Source organism: Lacerta agilis, chromosome 2 (assembly GCF_009819535.1).
Source record: "Lacerta agilis isolate rLacAgi1 chromosome 2, rLacAgi1.pri, whole genome shotgun sequence".
Classification (NCBI taxonomy): domain Eukaryota; kingdom Metazoa; phylum Chordata; class Lepidosauria; order Squamata; family Lacertidae; genus Lacerta; species Lacerta agilis.
Window position 1 is genome coordinate 100,497,125 of NC_046313.1, and position 23,066 is coordinate 100,520,190.

Genomic DNA, 23,066 nt, shown 5'->3' on the forward strand with positions numbered 1-23,066 from the left:
AGCCAAGGTTTCATTGCACCCAGCGTGCTGCAGCCAGGAGAAAAGAAGGAACTCTGAGCATACCGCTCACTCCTGTTAAACCACTGTTAAACGTTAACTCTGGTTTAACAAAATGTGCAAACAAACAGCATCGATTCACATGTGCAGAAGTGACTTCACAAAACACACAGTAAAGATACTTGAGGAATTTGATCTTTGCGAATTCTCATATGAACTGCCCTGATCCACACTTCCAGGACTAATGCGAGGATCAAATAACTTAGCTGTCCATTGGATAACACCAGCCCACTTTGCTGCTTGAGGCAAAACAGGAAGTGCTGACCAGTGGCTGCTGTGGCCACCAGCACTGCCATACCTGCACCCACCGTTTACTCTGCCACTACCACATCACCTTGCCGACAAAGGTCCGTATAGTTAAAGCTATGGTTTTCCCAGTAGTAATGTACGGAAGTGAGAGCAGGACCATAAAGAAGGCTGATCGCCGAAGAATTGATTCTTTTGAATTATGGTGCTGGAGGAGGTTCTTGAGAGTCCCATGGACTGCAAGAAGATCAAACCTATCCATTCTTAAAGAAATCAGCCCTGAGTGCTCACTAGAAGGACAGATCCTAAAGTTGAGGCTCACTAGAAGGACAGATCCTGAAGTTGAGGCTCCAGTACTTTGGCCACCTCATGAGAAGAGAAGACTCCCTAGAAAAGACCCTGATGTTGGGAAAGATGGAGGGCACAAGGAGAAGGAGATGACAGAGGATGAGATGGTTGGACAGTGTTCTCGAAGCTACTAACATGTTTGGCCAAACTGCAAGAGGCAGTGAAGGATAGGCGTGCCTGGCGTGCTCTGGTCCATGGGGTCACGAAGAGTCGGACACGACTGAACAACAATAACACCACACCACCTGCCCACCCTGCTGCCTCCGCTGCTGGGGAAGAAACAGTGCTGGCATCGGCACCAATTTCGGGTGAGATCTTGGTAATTGGGGACCCCTGAGATCCTGCCCAAAATCAGCACTGCTTCTCCCCTGCTGGCGGAGATGGAAGGTTGCCCACAGAGGTGCCACCGCCTGAGGCAGTGGACTCACTCCACCTAATGGCAGCGCCAGCCCTGGATTTCACACTTCCCAAATTTTCAACATGCTTCTTGGCTCAAAAAAGTATCAAAACGCTCTTCAAGATCCGTATATTGAATATGACTTTGAGATGCAGATTTTGGCACAGAGCTTCTTCTTTTGATGCAGATTAATGCAGAAAACGTGTCAAAACAGATTTGTGCATGAGACAAGCAGAAGTGACATGGAGCAGACACAGACTGATTTCTCCAGCCCCGAATTCCAAGTAGTTTTCATACAGCAACAACAGTAACAAAACAAACCCCTTACCTGCAAACTATTATTCAGCAAATCGAAGTCACTGTATCTTCTTATAATCTACAAAAGAAACACAGAATTAGTGCCAGTACCACACATTCTAATCCAACTGGGTATCGACAATCCCATTCTATAAAGCAGGTACAATTTTGACAGGAGCCAGGATCACAAAGATGCAAAACCTCCAAGGAGAACTTGGGAAATCTATCTCTGGGCAAGCTGCAATCACTCTATAGGAGCAAAGCACTGCTTCCATTCCATGTGCACAAGTTTACTGGGGCTTGGGCTGCCCCAGTGGCATGGATTTGTAGTGATCCTTCTTATATCTGGGCCTACATAAAAAATAAATTGTGAGCGGAGGAGCATAAATAAGAGCCTAATTTTATTAAGGTTTCAATGTATAGGTGTTTCCCTTTTGAGTATTGCTGGAGAGCCAGTGTGGTGTAGTGGTTAGGAGCGGCAGACTCGTAATCTGGGGAACCGGGTTCGTGTCTGCACTCCTCCACATGCAGCTGCTGGGTGACCTTGGGCTAGTCACACTTCTCTGAAGTCTCTCAGCCCCACTCACCTCACAGAGTGTTTGTTGTGGGGGAGGAAGGGAAAGGAGAATGTTAGCCGCTTTGAGACTCCTTCGGGTAGTGAAAAGCGGGATATCAAATCCAAACTCTTCTCTTCTCTTCTTCTTCTGTTTTAGGGGAAAACGGATTGCCCTTTCCAGAAATCTTCACAACATGGAATTTGGAGTTTCAGGAGGGGCTCCATGCATTAAATGGTAATAGTGCTTTGGATTCTGAGTACAACAGCATTTCGCACAACCAACATTCAGAGTGTGAACAACAGGCTTGTGTCTTTAAGCACCTTCTGGCATGCACACGTTAAGGAGTCACACCCAACCAGACTTCTCCAGCTTGCATACTTGGATGTTTAAGGATGCTCACCCAAGAGCACATGCTAACAGTATGCACAGGGCCATCTTAAGCATATCCGGTGCTGTGGTGCAAAGATCCCCCTTTTCCAGAGTTGTCGACCTTTTCCCAAGCCTCTGCAGGGATCGCTCTCCTCCTGCGGAGGCCTGGGAAGGAAGCTGCACGCCTGCCAGCCATACAGTTGGCGGGGCGCAGCTTTCATGCAAAGCCTCTGCAGGGATCGCTCTCCTCCCGCGGAGGCTTGGGAGGCAAGCTGCACGCCCACCAGCCATATGGTTGACAGGGCACAGCTGGCGGGCGTGCAGGGAAAGGGGAGGCAACCAGCAAAGCCGTGCAGCTCCCCCACTCGCTGGGGTGCCCCTGAGAGGCCAGCGCCCTGGCGCAACACGCCAGTAAGCCCAATAGGAAAGATGGCTCTGAGTATGCAAGCAGACTGAAAGGAAGAAAAGAGTCATATAAGCTTTTTCAGCTCCCAAGTGGGAAATCTGGCAGTTGCCCAGGTCCTTCTAGGCCACACTTTTAGGGTCTCTCCCCTACATTTCTCTCTTCCTTCAGAAGAATATTAAAAATAGAATCAAACACTAAAAGCTTCCCTAAACAGGGCTGCCTTCAGATGTCTTATAAAAGTCAGATAGTTGTTTATTTCCTTGACATCTGGTGGGAGGGCGTTCCACAGGGTGGGCGCCACCACCAAGAAGGCCCTCTGCCTGGTTCCCTGTAACCTCACTTCTCGCAGTGAGGAAACCACCAGAAGGCCCTCGGCACTGGACCTCAGTGTCCGGGCTGAATGATGGGGGTTGAGACGCTCCTTCAGGAACTTGCTCTCTGCGCTTGCAGCATACTTTAGTATTGACTGAAATGGGGTAGGTGTGGGAAATCAGTATGACTTTGGCTCCTTATACAGGTAGGTAGCCGTGTTGGTCTGCCATAGTCGAAACAAAATAAAATAAAATAAAAATCCTTCCAGTAGCACCTTAGAGACCAACTAAGTTTGTTTTTGGTATGAGCTTTCGTATGCATGCACACTTCTTCAGATTGTAATGCACACGAAAGCTCATACCAAAAACAAACTTAGTTGGTCTCTAAGGTGCTACTGGAAGGATTTTTTTACCGGTAATTTTTATTTTGTTTCAACTTTGGCTCCTTATTACAGTCTCATGAAGATGAAGAAAAAGAAGAAGGCATCACAGCGGTGCACTTTTAGGATCTAAACAATGATGCATCTAATTTAAACCAACTGGGTGAGAGCAAAGAAGAATCTGCATGCATAAAAGAACATACAGGGACAATTCACCAAGCCCACATGCCACTGCATGGCTTCTTTGGTTCAAAACAAAAACAAAAACCAGAAGTTGTGTGTAGAAGCATCTTGTCAGTGCTCAAATGACGAGGGAGCCTTTTGCTGTGTTCCCTGTAAAATCCAATTAACAAAATGCATTTCCTTATGTCAGAGGTTAACAAGTTACCTGCCAACTGTTTTCCATGGAAATCCCTCTTTGCACACGAATGATGTATTCCTAGGAATGAGAAGAAAACCCAATTAGAAAGCAGAGATCACACGTGACAATTTGTCCATTTCAAACCTATTCATGCTTTTACGGTGATCTAAATCTGCCCATTCGTTGCAAGACCATGCTCCCCCCCCCATGAACGTTATCCCCCCCTCTACTGTTTTTTCAAGGCTATGCGGAGCTCTGCATTTTGTTCTCTCCTCTCTGTGCTGCCCTATCACCCCATCTGATTTATTTTGTTTCCCTCTATCGCATACTCTTTTATATTTTGCATTATGCCCCACTCAATGACGGCTGCACTCCTCTCTTGTCAAACAAACACTGAAAACAGCAAAACAAGTCATCCAAACTATCTCAGCTATTGTCCTGCAAAAACGGACCATGCTATTTCCGCCTTCTGTACCAGAATACAGTGGTACCTTGGTTCCCAAACGCCTTGGTACTCAAACAACTTGGAACCCAAACTGCAAACCAGGAAGTAAGTGTTCCAGTTTGCAAACTTTTTTTGGAAGCTGAACGTACTCCGTTTTGAGTGCCACACTTCCGTTTTGAGCGTTACGCCGAGGTCCGTCTGCTTTTGCTATTTATTTTGCGTTTTTGTGGCTCTTTCCCCCCCCCCCTTTGTGACTGTGTGGAACCCAGTTCAGCTATTGATTGACTGATTGATTGATTGATTGTGTGACTGCAGTACATTGTTTACTGCTTTCATTTTATGGATCAATGGTCTCATTAGATAGTAAAATTCATGTTAAATTGCTGTTTTAGGGGTTGTTTTTGAAAGTCTGGAACGGATTAATCCATTTTGCATTACTTTCTATGGGAAAGTGCGCATTGGTTTTGGAACGCTTTGGTTTTGGAACGGACTTCCGGAACAGATTAAGTTTGAGAACCAGGGTACCACTGTATCCCCACTAACTGGAGCTATGCAAGTATCTGCTTAGAGAATTGCACACATTTATTAATTGCTTAAGTGTCTGAAGTTTACTTAGTAAACCGCAAAGCAAGATGCATCCTACCCTAGCCATGAGTAGCAAAAGAAAGAGAAGTGCTCTCCAAAGAACTAACATAGAAGCCATTTATTTCTATATGTTATGGCCTCCTCCTTACGTCAGGGCAATCTCAGGTTGCCCATTTCATTTATTCTCCGTTTCAGATTTTAAACACAGATCCCCGGAGCACACTCGAGACTTTAATTGCAAAGAGGTATATCTCTACCCAAAATTGCTCGCTAATGAGTTTTTTTTAGAGCAAGTTTTAAAGCAGCTTTATCACATGGTTGTTCTGGACCCAGAGCAAAGACAGAAGAGGAGGCACAGCTGGAACAACTGCAGGGCAGGGGGGAGGGGAATTTGCTCTCTCTCCTTGGTATGCATTTGCTGCTGTTTTCTCTGCAAGAGGAGGGAGCTGTGGGATCACACACAAACACAAACACACCGCTTTACAGCAGCTGGTCTTCACCCTGGACTTCTTAGTGGAGGGAGGGAGAGATTTAAACCAAAAGACCACTGAACATTAAAAAAATGTGTTTTGAATTTTCATTTTTCTTGGCTGGCTAGTGGCTAGGAGTATAGTAAAAAAAAAATTGAGGAGGGGGAGTTGTTACAAACGTCAATTTCCTGGTTACACTTCTTCATTTCAGCAGTCTAATTCAGGAGGAAAAAGTAATTTTTCTAGCTGAATAAACTGGCAGCCGGAAACCCTCCCTAATCTGCTGCAAATCAGCCAGAGATCAAGCAGTAGATTCCAGTCTACTTTCTGCCCTCCCCTGCTGTACACAGGCACATTTATCAGTAAACCAACATATTTATGTAACATACTCTTTCACAAGCAGAGGCAAGCTCCCACAAATGTAGTCTCATGAACCGCATATCCCAGCCCACCCTATTCTTCCCTGCCCTTCAGTCTTCCTAAGCATTTCGGTCTTCGTGACAGTCACCCTGTTCAACCTCCCTGCTGCAAAGCAGCCCATCTGTTGTCCTGCGTTCAGAGCTGTAGGAGGAGACCAAGGCAGGAGCTGGATCAGGCAAAGGCAAACTCGGCCCTCCAGATGTTTTGGGACTACAACTCCCACCATCCTTAGCTAACAGGACCAGTGGTCAGGGATGATGGGAGTTGTAGTTCCAAAACATCTGGAGGGCCGAGTTTGCCTATGCTTGAGCTAGACTGGCATACTGGCCAGTGTGGCATAATGGTTACTAGAGTGCTGGACTAGGACCTGGGAGGCCAGGGTTCAAATCCCCACTCAGCCATGAAGCTCACTGGGTGACCCTGGGCCAGCCACCATCTCTTAATAATAATAATAATAATATTTATTATTTGTACCCCGCCCATCTGGCTGGATTTCCCCAGCCACTCTGGGCGGCTTCCAACAGAAATCAAATACAAAAATATCAAACATTAAAAACTTCCCTAAAAAGGGCTGCCTTCAGGTTTTTTCTGAATGTCAGGTAGTTGTTTATTTCCCTGACCTGTGATGGGAGGGCGTTCCACAGGGCGGGCGCCACTACTGAGAAGGCCCTCTGCCTGGTTCCCTGTAGTTTTGCTTCCCGCAGTGAGGGAACCGACAGAAGGCCCTCAGCGCTGGATCTCAGTGTCCGGGCTGAATGATGGGGGTGGAGACGCTCCTTCAGGTATACAGGACCGAGGCCGTCTTAGCCTAACCTGCCTCACAGGGCTGTTGTGAGGATGAACGGGGGGGAGGAGATCCTTGGGAGAAAAGGCGGTATATAAATGCAATCAATCAATCAAAATACTGCTGTGTCTGCAATTGGGGAGGGTGTTTTCTATAGGGTGTGTGGGTGAATATGTGTGTGCATACACGAATGAGAGAGAGAGAGAGAGAGAGAGAGAGAGAGAGAGAGAGAGAGAGAATGGTACATGTTGTATGAAAATGTTTTATATGAATTTTCACCTCTATAGTATAATCATGTATATGTGTGTGTGTGTGTATATATGTGTGTATATATATATACACACACACACACACACACACACACACATAGATATATAGATAGCTTGGATAGCTTTTCAGTAACAAGCAACTAATAAGTTGAATGAGCATTATTATTAATAATAATGATAATGATAATCCATGAGGAACTGCCAGTTTACATAGACTGGGGGCCTATTATGTAGTCTACTTAGGTAATGGTTTAATCCAGCTCCAGACTGCCTGGGTTAAAATTGCCTTATGCTTTGTTTTCTAATAAATACTGTATTGTGCAAGAGGGAATCCACATTCAGTTTCCGATTTCCACACACTAAGGAAACACACTTTTATTCAGCTAGCTATCAATAGCTCTCTCGGGGCCACAATTTGCATGTTAAAAACCAGGTTTTTACTGTATCCTACTGAAACCTGGACAGCATCTTAAAAAGCAGAGACATCACCTTGCCGACAAAGATCCTTATAGTTAAAGCTATGGTTTTCCCAGTAGTAATGTATGGAAGTGAGAGCTGGACCATAAAGAAGACTGATCGCCGAAGAATTGATGCTTTTGAATTCTGGTGCTGGAGGATACTCTTGAGAGTCCCATGGACTGCAAAAAGATCAAACTTATGCATCCTTAAAGAAATCAGCCCTGAGTGCTCCCTGGAAGGGCAGATCCTGAAGTTGAGGCTCCAGTACTTTGGCCGCCTCGTGAGAAGGGAAGACTCCTTGGAAAAGACCCTCATGTTGGGAAAGATGGAGGGCACAAGGAGAAGGGGACGACAGAGGATGAGATGGTTGGACAGTGTTCTCGAAGCGACTGGCATGAGTTTGGCCAAACTGCGGGAGGCAGTGGAGGATAGGGGTGCCTGGCCTGCTCTGGTCTATGGGGTCACAAAGAGTCAGACACGACTGAACAACTGAACAACAACAACAACTGAAAGTGAAGTAGTAGCCCGCTGCATTGAAAATAACAACAGAGCCTCCAAACCCTTGCTCACACTGGCTGTAAGAACCGCTTATGTGAGCTGAAAGCAAACGGCCGCCCCAGCAAAAAGAATCAAGAGACACCAGAAAGAAAACCAGTTTTGCTTTCTGAAGCACACACATGTACACCAAGCATTGCCGTTACGCTGCTCAGCTTTGGAGAAACTGGGGGTGGAGGGAGGGAGAGGAAGAATATAAATTAGAACGTACAAGAAGATGGCAAACGAAAGAGTGTATTCATTTATTTATTTCAAGAGAGAGAGAGAGAGAGAGAGAGAGCTTGATTGTAAAAAATAATAAAATAAAATAAACCCCTATGGTAAGACAGTCTCTAAGTAGGTAAAAAAAAAAAGGTAAAGGACCCCTGGACGGTTAAGTCCAGTCAAACGGTCATCTTGCTTCAGTCTGAGAGAGCCGGTGTTTGTCCACAGAGAGCCTTCCGGGTCAGCATGACTAAGCTGTTACTGGCACATGGAGGACCATGAAGGAAGCCAGAACGCACGGGAACGCTGTTTGCCTTCCCGCTGGAGCGGTACCTATTTATCTACCGGTACTTACACTGGTGTGCTTTCAAACTGCTAGGTTGGCAGGAGCTGGGACAGAGCAACAGGAGCTCACCCTGTCGCGGGGATTCGAACCGCCAACCTTCTGATTGGCAAGCCCAAGAGGCTCGGTGGTTTAGACCACAGGGCCACCGGCTCCCTTAAAGCCTCATAGACATACAGGGATACTAGCAGCAGCGCAGCAACCATATATACCGGTAGGCTCTTCTGCTCAAGGGCACAATCGGAAATTAATCACTGCACTCTCCTGACACAAATTTGCAGTTTACGCATATACCTCCAGTGCTTCATGCTTTAGGGTTGCCGAAGGTGCACAGCTTAAGGACCCTAGGCTAGTAGAAAACCTCTCTTTCCCCTCTCCCCTTATTGACACTCATCTCTGAATGAACCCTGACACCAAAGCAGCATTATTCATGTTGGGCTTTGACACTGATAATGCTGATGTAATCAGTGTGGAGAAGCAAAACAAACAAACACGCTCCCTCCGTAGGGGAAAGTATTAACCCACAAAAGCAATACTTCCCTCAGGATGCCAACGGAACTTTAATGTATGTAACCTGCGAAATCAGGAAATATTAAAGCACCTGTTTACCGTAATATGCAGCAATATACACCATCATCATCATTTTGCAATAGAATCTGGAGCTCCGACTTTGCTGCCCTGTTTGATCCCAAGCCAAATGCTCTCACAAAACCCAGGATGTTTTGGAACAACAGAAATATTGCTTAAGCAAACCCCGCCCCCCTTCGCTTCAGTATTTACAAAACCACAAGTACAGTTTCAACACTGCTGCAAGCCCAGAACATGAAACTGCCAAGATAGAAAGCATTACATTGCCCAATAATGCCTGTGCTTGAAGGCAGGAAATTTTTAAATATATAAAGTAATGGGGGGGGGCGGAATTCCCTTCCATTCCTCTTGCACCCTCCACCATTACCAGGTGAACTTAAAATTCCCCAGCTGTGCACTTTTAATTCTGCCTGACCCCTTTTTTAATTTCTGGTGTCATTATACCTAGGAGGAAGGTTTCAGGCTTTTTTCTTAAATGATAACTTAAACAATAATTTTTTAAAATCATTATAGATGTTGTTCCAAAATTCCTTAATGGCTGTGCATTCCCACCATATACCATCTTTACACATCCAGCGTATTGGTGATCTGTTTTTATACACCTTTACGAGTTTTGCTGGAGTGTGGTGCCATCTGTATTGCATTTTTCATAATATTTTCTCTCAAATTATAGCACACCATAAATTTGATGTCCTCCCTCCACAGTTTCTCCCACTGATCCATATAGATGTTATACCCTATATATTGTATATTGCACCCATTTTACCATTGATGCTTTCGCCACTTCTTCTTTCTTGAAATGTATTTTCCTTCGTATTGAATTAATTCTTTTTCAAATCTAGATGTTTCTTTTGCAAGACCTTCTTTTTTGTCTAAATTCATTCTTTCATTTATCTGAAAATATTGCAGCCAATCTGTCCAGTGACTTCTAATTTATTCCAAGAACTTTTAATTTAAAGTTCTCATTAATTTCTTCTATTAACACTCTATATGTGGCCCAGTCTTCTTGTATATTTTTCTTTTTAACGGCCAGGGCTTCTGTCGCTGAGGTCCATAAGGGAATTTTTGGTACTAATTTTCCTTTATATTTTATCCAAATCTTATAATGTGATTTCCTTATGATATGATTTAAAAATCCCTTATGTACCCTCACCTTTTCATAAATTAAATATGTGTGCCAACCATATCGGTTGTCAAACCCCTCCAGGTCTAGCACGTCCGTATCTCTTAGAGTGATCCAAACTTTTATCCATGTCATGCACCCTCCACCATCATCCAGTGAACTAAAAATTCCCCAGTTGTGCACTTTTAATTCTGCCTGACCCCGGTTTCCATTTCGGGAAAACAAAACACAGGTTTCAATGCTGTTCATTCCTGCCACACTGAAAATTCCTTTTTTTAAAAACCCTATTTGAAGGTTAGGACTCATCAGTTTTACAACCGCTGGTTTAGGATCCACAACTGGGTTGTATCCTAATCTAAAGTGGGTCATACCCACAGATATATATATATTTTTAGCTTGTTAAGGTATTTAATTTTTTTTTTCAAAGGAGAGTGACAGATGGAAAACAAGAGACTCCGTGTGCAGGAAAAAGGGAGGTGAAGAAAGAAGAGGAAAGGAAGAAACAGAGAAGCTGAAGATTACTGATATGTACTATTATTATAGCAAAACTAAAAATCTGTAAATCCTTTTTTTTTAAGTAGGATTTGCCACTGGCATACAAGCCTGAGGCTTTTTCTGGCTACAGTGCCAATTTGTCAACCTGCCAGTGAAGATATGGGATAAATATATTACCAAGAATTCTTTCAATTCCAAAAGGCCTCTGGATTCCAAATGGAAATCTAGAATTTGCCTCTACTGGAACAACAGGCTTTTCTGATCCCCGCCACCACCCAAGTAATGAACATCCCCCCCCCCCCAAAAAAAACCCACACAAAGAAATACCCCCCCCCAAAAAAAAACCCCACACAGAGAAATACAGATCATTTGTTATACCACACCACCAGGTTCCGCACATGCACATGGAAGCTGGAAGTGGGGGGGGGGGACACCTTTGGAAAGAAAAAAACAGGTGGCAGGGAAAGAGTTAAGCATGCTTACTCCCTTCCCTGCTTCTGCACTCAGAACAGGCCACTCCCAGAGCTACTTTTCATTAAAGCTACATTTCATGCCCTGCTTTCAGGCCAAGAAAGCCACACACACACACACCCCAGGCAGCCTAGCTGACAATTAGGAGAAATAAAATACACACAGCAAAATGAAGCAACAAAATCTGAAACAATGCAAGTCATAAAACAGGTAGGTCAAAATTGCTTTCCTACCAAGCAAGGTCTTGATCAGCATTTGAAATTCCAGAAGGGAAATAAGGCAAGCAGAGCCCCTGTTGGACAAAGTCGTCCCAAAGAGCAAGAAGGGACACAACAGAGGAAAGGCCTGGTGATCAGCTGCCACAACTGCAACACTTCAGAAGACAAGGGCACTCATAACAGGCCCTTTCCTACAAATAAGGCATGGGAGGGTGTACATGAGAGTAAGTGCTCCTTCAGAAGTTCAGTGACTAGACCATTTAGAACTGACCTGGACAGACAGTGTGATTTTATTTTATTTTATTTTTGTACTGCCCTTCATCCAGAGAGCACAGGGCCGGTTCACAACATAAAAATACAAAATGAGAACACAAAATACACCATAAAAACAAAAAACAAACCAACATTTCCCCTCCCACAAACACAATTAAAAGGCCACAGAATGTGAATTAACCCAATAAGAATAAGAATATGAATAATCTGCAACCTTCCACCATCCTGTTGTAAGAGAAAATCTGCCCTTATTCCCTTATGGGGTACACAAGAGCCCTTGCAAAGTCCTTTGCAGGTTCTCCATTGGTAGGAGTAAAAAAAACAGAGGTCAACCAGAGAAAACTGAGAAGCAAAGCAGCTAGTAAGCTTGATCTTTATTGAAGCTGTTGCAAGTGGTGATTTTCAAGGAAAAATACCCAGAACAAAGCAAGCATGCTCTTATAAAGACATTTCAAAATCCCTCCTGGAGTCTAGCCCACCCCCAGAAACATCAATCACGGAAGAGGTGTAACCCAAGCTCATCACCCAGATGCATCACACCTTGTTGTTGTTGTTCAGTCGTTCAGTCGTGTCCGACTCTTCGTGACCCCATGGACCAGAGCACGCCAGGCACGCCTATCCTTCACTGCCTCCCGCAGTTTGGCATCACACCTACACCACATAAAAAGGCGCCATCTGATGTCTCTTCTCAGTAGCCTGGCCATTCCTTTGAGATGGTAATCTTCTTTAATTCCTGGAACAATTAAATCTCTCACCCCTCCTTCCTTGCAGAGACCCATTTGGTAAACATTTGGTCATTTTGAGAGTCAAAATGGTGTGAGACCTGTCTGCCTCAGACATGTGGCCTGTTTGCTTAGAAAATTAACAAATATATATATATATATATATATATATATATATATATATATATATGAAAAGTAAATTCTTGTAACAATCCCCAACTACTGGAGATGCTAGCTGGGGACTGATGGGAGTTGGAGTCCAACAACATCTGGAAGGCCTCAGGTTCCTACAGGTTACAGGTGCATGTTCTGCAATAGTTGGATCTGCACTTCCCCTACTCAAAAAAGGGGGGGCCCTGTTATTTACCATCCAAGTTGGGAAAGGGCAATCCTGTTCTTTTCGACCACTTGAGAGTTAAGAAGCAGAGCTGGATCCAAGGGCACTCCAAAATCTGAAAAAAAACTTCTGGGACTGTTCTGAGAGATGGTTAACCCACCCCAAGGGTAACAGGGCCAATCACCATCAACTATTCAGCCTTATCTGTATTTAGCCTCTTCCAGCCCATCTTGCCCAACAGGTAGCATGTTGGAAAAGCATGGTATTTGGGAACAATTGATTTGGAGTGACTTCCGAACACCTTGAAGCATTGTGACCTTTTCTCAGTGTTCTGTCTAGTCAAGAGGGCTAGAGCGGTGGTAAAGGGAAAATGCGATTTGCCGAATGCAATTGCTTCAAGTTTCCTTGCTCCAGCTCAAGAGGATGTTACTTGATTCACTGTATTTAGACTGTTTCACACTCCAGATAACAGGAAACCCAATAAAACATTGTGGCAAACTACTAAGTACAGCTATGTATCATATTCTTTCTTTAAAAAAAATACGTCAACACACTTTTTGCCTCCTTGTGCAACTATTTTGTCTCTGCCTCCTAACATATGAAACAGAAGTTTTAAGAATGGCCAAATACAGCTCTGAAATTACTGAGAAAGTCCAGCAGGACTCTTGCTTCACAGTACACATGTGATTAAAAGAACAAACCTCTATTTGAACTTTCCTCAGTGTGCATTAACAAAACGGAAATGCAAAGATAAGCAATCAAGGTTCACAAAAATGGGTTGTTGTTTTTCAACTCCCACATATGAAAGACACACTATTTGGCTGGGAAAACTGCTTTTTAAATGTTTGTCAATGGGAAGCTGGACCTGAATCTCCCTTTGCCAATTTGAGGCAACCTCCCCAAAGACCCATAGAAACCAATGTCAAAACCACAAACACCTTTGGGTTGCTTTTATGCCCTTTAGAATAAAAATAAATGTATCAGACATACTTAATGGCAAAAACTACATCGCATGTGTAAGTTTTAATAAAGTAGTCTTTCTAGAAGACAACCCAATCCACAACCCAGCAAAAGTCAAAACCTACTCTACTACTGAGCCATGACCCATCACCTAAAGTGTGGCCGATGTAAACCATATCCAGTTCATTTGAATGGGACTACATTAGCTTAAATCCACGTTCTCTGGTGAAGAAGAAGAAGAAGAAGTGGTGTGAGGTGAGTGGGGTTGAGAGACTTCAAAGAAGTGAGACTAGCCCAAGGTCACCCAGCAGCTGCATGTGGAGGAGCGGAGACATGAACCCGGTTCACCAGATTACTAGTCTACCACTCTTAACCACTACACCACACTGGCTCTGTGGGCTAAGGAAATGGAGATAGGGGAGGGAAATTACTAAATTCAGGTAGTCCAGTTTAGCCTACTAAATGAAGTAGCACTAAATAATTTGTTCGTGTTAACAAATGGAGATAATTTAACTTGGAAACCTCAAGGAAATACTGAAAATTATTCAATTTTCTTTAAATTTCTTCTATCATCATCATGCTAGTGGGAGAGTCAAGAGAATGGGCATGTCAAGGCAACCAAGGGATACAAAGGTGATGTGGTTTAATATAAAATCTGGTCTGTCAAGAAAATGCTGTGCAGGATTGTTAAAATATGTGAGCCTTGTGACTTAAGGCCACAAAGGGACCAGGCCTCACACATTTCCGTTTGTATACTTGCCCACACATGCTTTTTGTGCTTATAATTTAAGGAGAACTCGCAGCCTGAAAAGAAAAACAAGAGTATATTCTTTTCCAGTATAAAAATACCTTCCTAGCTTTGAGGCAATTGTTACTTGCCAGCAGAGTAGTAGTTATTTATGGGACCCTACTACTACAGGCTTGTAAATTGTTAGCTAAGTCTTCTTAAAACTGTGTTTGTAGGAGGGATGGAATGATGGCCAGTGCAGGTATGTTTCTGATTTCCTTATACTGTTCATGTCTTAGTTGTAAACCTGGTTTTGTGTTACATGACCATGAAGGATAGTCAGGTCAGAGCAACGAAAGATACCAGAAGCTGCTGCAGAGCAGTTTTGGCAAATGAACATTAAACAGGTCCAGGGCTAAAGCAAGCTTATTCCAATATGAGGCCTGCTTAGTCCCAAATCTCTATTCAAGGCCATGGCTACCCTTCTAGTCAACAGTTCTCAGTTCATTTGTTATGGGGTATAAACCATATAACAATCTCTCTCGTCACACACTTAGTAAGTGTTCCATATTTCCATAACTAGAGAACTCTGCTGCAAATATGCTTTATTTATAACTACACAGGCAGAGCCACGAGGAAGCAAATAGGCTCCTAAAGCAGGCAGCACAACTGTTGATTTCCAAAGAGAGCACTGAACCTAAAAGGTGATTTACCAGTAATCCAATCCACAGTTTTATCTTCTCTCAAAACCCAAACTGAAAACTCTTTTCTCACATTGCACCATGTGCACACACACACACACACACACACACACGGAGTGCAGAAAAATAGCATCACCTACCCTGTAGGTAAAAGGGCCCATTCAGAAAAATAATCCATCACCGAGCAATCATTCTTGCGTATTATCGTGCAATCAGTTTAATGAAGGGTGATCACTAAGCAGCAGCAACCCGCAGACATTCAAACAACTTAAAACAAAGTATGTTCCATATAGTAAATCACTCTTGATAATAAGCTGCCTGCTCTCAGCCCCACTGCAAGTGACCAACAGTTGTTTCCTGGAAATAAAACTGATCAGAGATCATAGTTAGATAAAGGCAAAGAAACATGCATTTCTATGATTTCTTAGTACGATAAAAACTCCATCTATAAGCTACAATTACCACACTGGCTAACCTAAGCATATCACAGCATTATGCACGTCATCTGACTATGATCTCTGATCAGTTTTATTTCCAGGAAGCAACTTGTCAGTATCTAGGCTGTAACGGATGACAACATAAAGCAGGATTGGGCTTTTAATGTTGTTTTTGCCCTTTACACTCAATAAACATAGGCATTATACCTGTGAATGCCAGGGGCAAACAAAAGGTGACTGCTACTGCCTTCATATCCTGTTGAGACCTTCCCAGAGGCAGTCTGGATGAATCTTTTCTAGTCTGATGGAAATGTTTTCTTTTAATGCAAAACCCAAGGAGTACCTCACACCAATCTAAATAACCTCAGTTCCCCCCCCCCTCATGCACTAACACCACCTTCCAATCAACCCCACCATGGCAATACCTGGCATTTTACATATTGTATTGTGCAGTAGGTGTCCTCTTAGTTGGTTATTATTGTAATTAATTACTTATAACTGGCAAGATTGAACTTTATTTTAACTTTGTCATCATTTTGTAACACTACATGCAAAATGGGACTATTGAATGTTGTCGCGTGGTTCTGAACTGCTATAGGACGACGGCAGTGTGGTTTTTGCTGTTTGTTTTGTCATTTCTCTCGGTTTATAAGCTGCCTTGAGTACAGTAGCGTTCATTAAGGATGAAATGAAAATTAAAAGAAAAAAATTCACACTAACTCCGCACCTGAACACAGCATCTCACAACAATACAGTACTCCATTTTCTGGTCCCAGCTGAAATCCACTTTGAAACAAAACACCCTCTTTCCTGAAAAACCCTTCCCTCCCATTCACAACAATGCAATGACACTCTCCATTACAATGCAGTCAGAAAAAATACACTCTGCACCTACTCAGGGGCTCTGCCAACTATTCACACTTCACACTTTACTGGAGTTGTATTTTTCCGTAACATTTCACCTGACTATTCTTCTATGGCAAGAACGCAAATCAGCCAGTGTACATGGCATGTCCTTGCCTCCCATTTTATCTTTGCCAAAAAACAACAACAACAAAACAAAACAAAACAAACCAGAGAGAGAAGTTTGGGAGAGAAGTCCTTCAGCCTCATCCAATGATGTTCGTGGCAGAATTGAGACTCGAACCCAAGACTCCCCAGTTCTCCTCCAGCCACTGCAACCCCTTAAGCCCCACACTGTGGCTCCCAAGTCTGATCAGCAGATAACACCCAAGGCCTTTCCTTGCTTGTTTTTAACCCATGCACCACTGTACTCAAAAACCTTGGACTTTGTTATTTTAACCCATGTACTCATCCTAAGTGCCTGTTCTATAGTTTCCCCATCTTTTCAATTTCCCTCTGGCCGTTGCAACTGTTCCCTCGGTTTTAGGCACACTAGGAAGTGAAACAAACAAACAAACACAAATTACCTCCCCCCCCCCAAAAAAAAACCCAGCAACCCTAGCAGTGACAACAGACCCCAAGGCACTAATAACAGCAGAAAGCTCATACCAATAACAAACTTAGCTGGTCTCTAAGGTGCTACTGGAAGGAGAAGAGTGGTAGTAGTAGTAGAGTGGCTGGGGGCAACCCAGTCAGATGGGCGGGGTGCAAATAAATAAAATCATCATCATCATCATCATCATTATTATTATTATTATTAAGATTTACTTTCCACCTATTCTCCACTTTCTCCCCCATCTCCCTGCCAAGCCTACGATGTGCAAAATCCTTCCTGGGGAGGAAGGGAGGCGGAGAGAGGCTCAAGGACCACTTAGCCCCAGGGCATGTTGCAGCCAACAACGCCCCCCCCCACGACCCGCCGAGCCCCCCTCTCCCTTAGCCCCAAACGCCTTAGCCCCATCACGGTCGGGCTCTGCAGACGCCCCCCACCCACCCACCCACCAAAACGCGACCCCCCGCCAGCAGCGCCGAGAGCCCGGCCTGTGCGCTGCCTGCCCGCGGCGACCCCCTTCTTCCTGCTCCAGCCGTATATATATATACCGTGTGCGAATGGAGGCTCTGGCTGGCCTCGATCACGGCTGTCAGCGGCGCCGTGTCGTCCAGCAGCACTTTGCCCGCCGCCGGCTTCTCCATGAAGGCCATGCCGAGCTGAAGGGGGGAGGAGGAGGAGAGAGCGGCGCCTCGCCCGGCAGCTCCCGCCAAGCCCCGAGGAGGATTTGCTGCCGCCGCCGCCGCCGCTGGTTGTGGTAGTGGTGGTTCCGCCGTCAACACCGGAGCGAGCGCAGCCGGCCAGCGAGGCCTCCTCTGGGTCTTAAAGACCGAAGGGCTCCCGGCCTCAACAACTCCGGCCTGGAAAGAAAAAAAAGAGGCTGGAGAGAGTTACGAGGAGGAGGAAAGAGGGAGAAATGTGGCGAGGAGCCAGTCCCGCCCCTTTCCCAGAAACCGCATCGGATCCGCTGCTGCTACTACGCCGGTTGTAGGATTTGCTGCGCCTTAAACAACCTCATCCACTGTGGAAACGGACTCCCTCGTTGGTTGGAAGGCTCTCCTTCCTCGGAGGCTTTCCCAGTTGGATGGGGGCCTGCCAGGCAGAGCCGGATTTACGTATAACAACCACCACCACAACAACAACAACAAACTTTTATTCGTATCCCGCCCAAGACCGGGCTCAGGGCGGCTAACATCAAATATAAACACTGATGTAAAATCAAACAATAATTATGAAAATTTTATTGATTTTTTTCCCACATTTTAAAACAATTTACATTTGTTTTCCATAACATATCTTCCATAACATTGTTTATATAGACTTCCTCGATTCCCCCTCGATTCATTGGGTCCCTCTTTTAATCCATCTTTAACAGTTTTCATTTCATATCTTAAATCCTATTCCAAACCTTATATCTTTTCGTCCATTAATCTTATAATACACCCCTTAGCCTAAATTTCTTCCCAAAAACATCCATATATTTAACCATTACTTTTTCTTCTAATAACTACTTCTAGTTCTAATCCCCCCTCCAAAATCAAACAATAATTAAATCGCCTCTTAAAAACAAGTCAGGATAAAATTAAAATCTGAATTAGATCGTGTTATGTACTGAGTTGAATAGGATCCAAAATGCACCAGTCTGATTGGTCCTAGAACCCTATTCAACTCAGTACATAACAGATGGCTTTCCTCAGGATTTGGGTTGGGAACAGTAAATGCTCAAGCTAAAGAAGCTACAGCTTAGGACCCCACTCTCTTGGGGGCCCCCCAAAAAAAAATTAAATGGAAAAAAATGTGTTTCTAAAGGAACTTTTGTTATTGCCAAATGCCAATGTGTTTGCATTATTAAGTTTGTTATGGATAAAAAAATCATTTTAAGTTAGAGCTTAATAATTATTTCACTATTATTATACTTCTTAATTGTATTTCACTATTACTGTAATATACTTCTTAATTGTTTTTCAGTTCAACAATTACTTTGAAGACACTCGAACTCGGGACGAAAGGGAGAAACACACTAAGAGGAAGACACGCTTGGCAAACCCTCACCATGATCAACTCCCACCCGGAAACCTATGTCGCCACTGTGGAAGGACATGTGGATCCAGAATTGGCCTCCACAGTCACAGACTCACTGTTCAGACCATGTTCATGGAAGACAATCTTACTCGGCTACGAGTGATCGCCAAAGAAGAAGAAGATGCCCTTGGTTGCAGAGAGGGAAGAACTTGTAAACTGTGGAGTCAAATGATGATGAAATGCATATATCTGGGACAACTCAATTAAAGCTTAAGTGGATGCAGGATGAAGCATGATGACCACTCACCACAGCAGTAATGAACTGCTGGGTGGAGACCAGAGTTCAAATCCCCACTCACTGCCTCTTAGCCTAACCTATCTCCCAAGGGGGTCAAATGTGGGGAGGGGAATAGAGGGAACCATGTATGCCACCTTGAGCTGCTTGGAAGAAAAGGTGGTGATATAAACACAATATAATAATAGTAATTAATTCACAAACTATTGTGGGCCAGGAAACCATAGTCTCTGTTCATGCCCAAATGGGTTGAATCAAACTTCTGTTCTGAATGCTTTTGTTTACATTAAGTGCTCTCTACTTCTAGTGTAGCCAATATGGTGCCCTCCAGGTAGAACTGCAACTCCTCTCTTCCCTGAACGCTGGCCATGCTGGTTGAGATGGGAGCTGGAATCCAGTAACACCCGGGGGCATCATGTTGACAACCCCTGCAACTCATTATTATTATGCACCACGGACACGCAGGAGATTTAACAGCACAATCTTATGTACGAGAATTGAGAGGCAAGTCCCACTGTATATTCAATAGGACCATACTCCCAGGAAAATGGGTGTAAGATTCATCTTTGCACACTTAAATGAGCATATGAAGCTGTCCTATAATGTCTGTAGAAGAATCACTGTTTTACATGCCGGATATTTCCCTTGTATCCAGTGTTAATTCCTCCTTGATACTGATTTCCTACTGCATTAGTACTTGTAGTCAATAACACTCATTGAAATACCCACATTGTACAGGGTACTTGCCTGATTCCCCACACACCACCCACCCTGCATTTTGTCCAGCTATAATAATTGGAACAGTACATTGGCAAGAAATGGCATTGCAATACTTTTAAGCATGGCATGGTTCTCACTTTCCATCCCTTGCTAAGCAGGGCAGTTTCCACCTTGCTCTGCGATCTATAATTTCAATATTTTTCTGCAAAATGGAAAGTGTTTTGAAAGTGCTCTATAGATTTTTCCTACCACTTTGAAACTGGGTGGCTTCATTGCTGGTTTCACTAGCCCTTTTTGCGTAATTCCTTCCCCCAAGAACTAGACCAGCACTACACAGATTGAAAAGGATAATTCGAAAGGATGTGCAAACAAACAAAGCTTGCATTTTGCAAACTTACAGTTTCACCCTCCCACAATCCACCTTTTTTTCCTTTAGAAAATCCCATAGCTCAACATTCTGTCCAATTTATTTATATGTTTGCTCTGGACTGACGTGTTGGCAATTGTTGCTAAGTAAAGCCTGCAGTCAGATATTTTTCCATAAACACACACGGAAAGTCCCACATGAAGCAGGAGACTTGATCAATCACAATAGTCTATGCACATTTACTCAGAAGGGAGTCCTATTGTGCCTGATGGGCTTATTCCCTTGCAGCTTGTTTAGAATTGCAGCCTATTTGGCATTTCGCACATGTTTTAGCGATGTGATATCAATGAATTCCTAACTACGGTCAAGGAAAGAGAATTTTTTTAAAGACAAGTTTCAGCCTTATTTTTATTTCACAGACAGGTGAAGTCTTTTGGGGAGAGGTGATGGGTGGCACCAGATTAAGGCAGTTGTCCTATATCCTGCTACCAAGTGAATTCTATTGATTGCATCAACTATAAGCTAATATATAACAAACTTAGTTTTAAATATTGCGGATTTTATTTTTTTGCACTGCCTGTCCTGGGACTCTTGAGTGAAAAGTCAGCCAATAGTCTCGGAAATAAATAAGTCGGGGGCTTATCACCTGGTACTATCCTAGGAACCATATTAATACACACACACACACACACACACATAATGGGGGGAATGTACTGAAACCCAAACCATTTTCCTTCCCCCTGCTTTCCCCCTTCCTTTCACTGCTGTTGCCAAACCTGTTTCGTGGTATGGAAGGCCCTGGGAGCAGTTAATATGTTGGGCAATGCTCCCAGCAAAAGCTGAAGAGGCTGTGCACTTGGCAGCAGTGAGCTGAAGGAACTCTAGGAAACAGAAACCGTGAGCTAAAACTTGAGAGACGGTGGAAGCAAAAGCAAAACTACAATGCGCTCCATAGCTAAAGTGGCGCCAGCGGTCCGCCAGACCTGAGGCTACAAGCACCATCGTTATTACACTTGGTAAATGTGAGCAAGGGGACCCAGGTGGCACTGTGGGTTAAACCACAGAGCCTAGGCTTTGCTGATCAGAAGGTCGGCGGTTCGAATCCCTGCGACGGGGTGAGCTCCCGTTGCCCGGTCCCAGCTCCTGCCCACCTAGCAGTTCGAAAGCACGTCAAAGTGCAAGCAGATAAATAGGGACCGCTCCAGCGGGAAGGTACAGTAAACGGTTCGCCAGAAGCGGCTTTGTCAAGCTGGCCACATGACCCGGAAGCTGTCTGCGGACAAACACCGGCTCCCTCAGCCTATAGAGCAAGATGAGCGCTGCAACCCCAGAGTCGGACACAACTAGACCTGATGGTCAGGGGTCCCTTTACCTTTAAATGTGAGCAAACGCTCATTTGACAGCCAGTGTACCATAGTGGTTAGAGCAGAGGTCTCCAAACTAAGGCCCGCAGGCTGGCTATGGCCCAAGGGACTCATTTATCTGGCCCGCGGCAACCCCCACCACCCACTGCCACCGCCCGCTCTCACCAGCACGGCGCAGATGCCCACTTCTGGGTAGGAGGAGCACCGGAAATAGCTTGTGCGCATGCGCAAGCATTATTTCCGGTGCACATCCGGGTCGGAGGAGGCCCATGCACACACTATTTCCAGTGCACTTCCGGGTTGGAGGAGCACCGGAAATAGCTTGTGTGCATGCGTACGGGTGCACGCTCCCCTGCCCTCCGGCCTGTCGCGCGATTGGTGCTGGAGACACCGGCCCAAGGCGTGGTAAGTTTGCTGACCCCTGGGTTAGAGCATGGGTAGGCAAACTAAGGCCCGGGGGCCGGATCCAGCCCAATCGCCTTCTAAATCCAGCACGCAGATGGTCCAGGAATCAGCGTGTTTTTACATGAGTAGAATGTGTCCTTTTATTTAAAATGCATCTCTGAGATATTTGTGGGGCCTGCCTGGTGTTTTTACACGAGTAGAATGTGTGCTTTTATTTAAAATGCATCTCTGGTTTATTTGTGGGGCATAGGAATTCGTTCTCCCCCCCCCCAAAAAAAATAGTTTGGCCCACCACATGGTCTGAGGGACAGTGGACCAGCCCCCTGCTGAAAAAGTTTGCTGACCCCTGGGTTAGAGGGTTGGGCTAGGACCTGCGAGACAAGGGTTCAAATCACCACTCAGCCATGAAGCTCATTGGGTGACCTTGAACCGCTCTCAGTCTTTCCACCTAACCTACCTCACAGGGTTGTTGTGAGGGTAGCACGGTGGAGAGCCATGTATACCACCTGAAGCTCCTTGGAGGAAAAGTAGTGGAATTTAATCACCCCGCCCCCAGTGAAATGCTGTCCTCCTGTGTTTCTTGCCCTCATCTAAGCCTTGACAGAACAGCTCTAACCCTCACCCCAGTGATGCAGTTTCTGCCTGGCAAAGGGTTCTGCTGCTTTTCTGAAGCCACAAACACAAATTGCCTTTGCATGAAATGGGCTGCCTCTCCCAAGTATTCTCCACAGATCGGGGTAGCTTACATGGCCCCTTCCAGAGGATTTTGGACTACAACTCCCATCATGCTGGCTAGGGCTGATGGGCATTGTAATCTAGCAGTATCTGGAAGGCACCACACCTTAGCTACCCATGGCTTAGGACAGTCAATCCTCCAACTCTGCCATGTGACAAGAGTTTCAGACTGTGGAGGTGGCAGGCTGGCATTAACAATTTGCATTTTTCTTTTATTAGGTCATGCGGAGTGGCGCTTTGCATCTCTTACTGCAGTCAGGCAACGGAGGGCTGTTGACACCTCTCAAAATAGGGCGAGATGCAAAAGTTCTACTCCATACATTATTTAACAAAGCTTATGCAGAAATGTGTGGGAAGCACCATTTATTTTATTACTATTTTTGTTTCTCT

The 23,066-nt window shown here is 44.6% G+C and overlaps 1 protein-coding gene across 6 annotated transcripts in view; it reads right to left on the reverse strand.

Annotated features, from left to right (window-relative positions):
• PXK (PX domain containing serine/threonine kinase like) overlaps positions 1 to 17,621 on the reverse strand; it is a 48,670-nt gene extending 31,049 nt beyond the window's left edge. For 3 of the 6 annotated variants that reach the window (XM_033141338.1, XM_033141337.1, XM_033141342.1), the window contains exons 1-3: positions 17,320 to 17,620; positions 3,757 to 3,807; positions 1,377 to 1,424 (exon numbers count right to left, since the gene is read on the reverse strand). In XM_033141338.1, coding sequence (XP_032997229.1) covers positions 1,377 to 1,424; positions 3,757 to 3,807; positions 17,320 to 17,421 — 201 coding nt within the window. In that variant the 5' untranslated portion in view covers positions 17,422 to 17,620. Of the gene's footprint in view, positions 1 to 1,376; positions 1,425 to 3,756; positions 3,808 to 17,319 lie in introns of all 6 variants that reach the window. The other 3 variants (XM_033141340.1, XM_033141339.1, XM_033141341.1) reach the window with 2 other exon arrangements.
• Between the last annotated feature and the right edge of the window lie 5,445 nt (positions 17,622 to 23,066).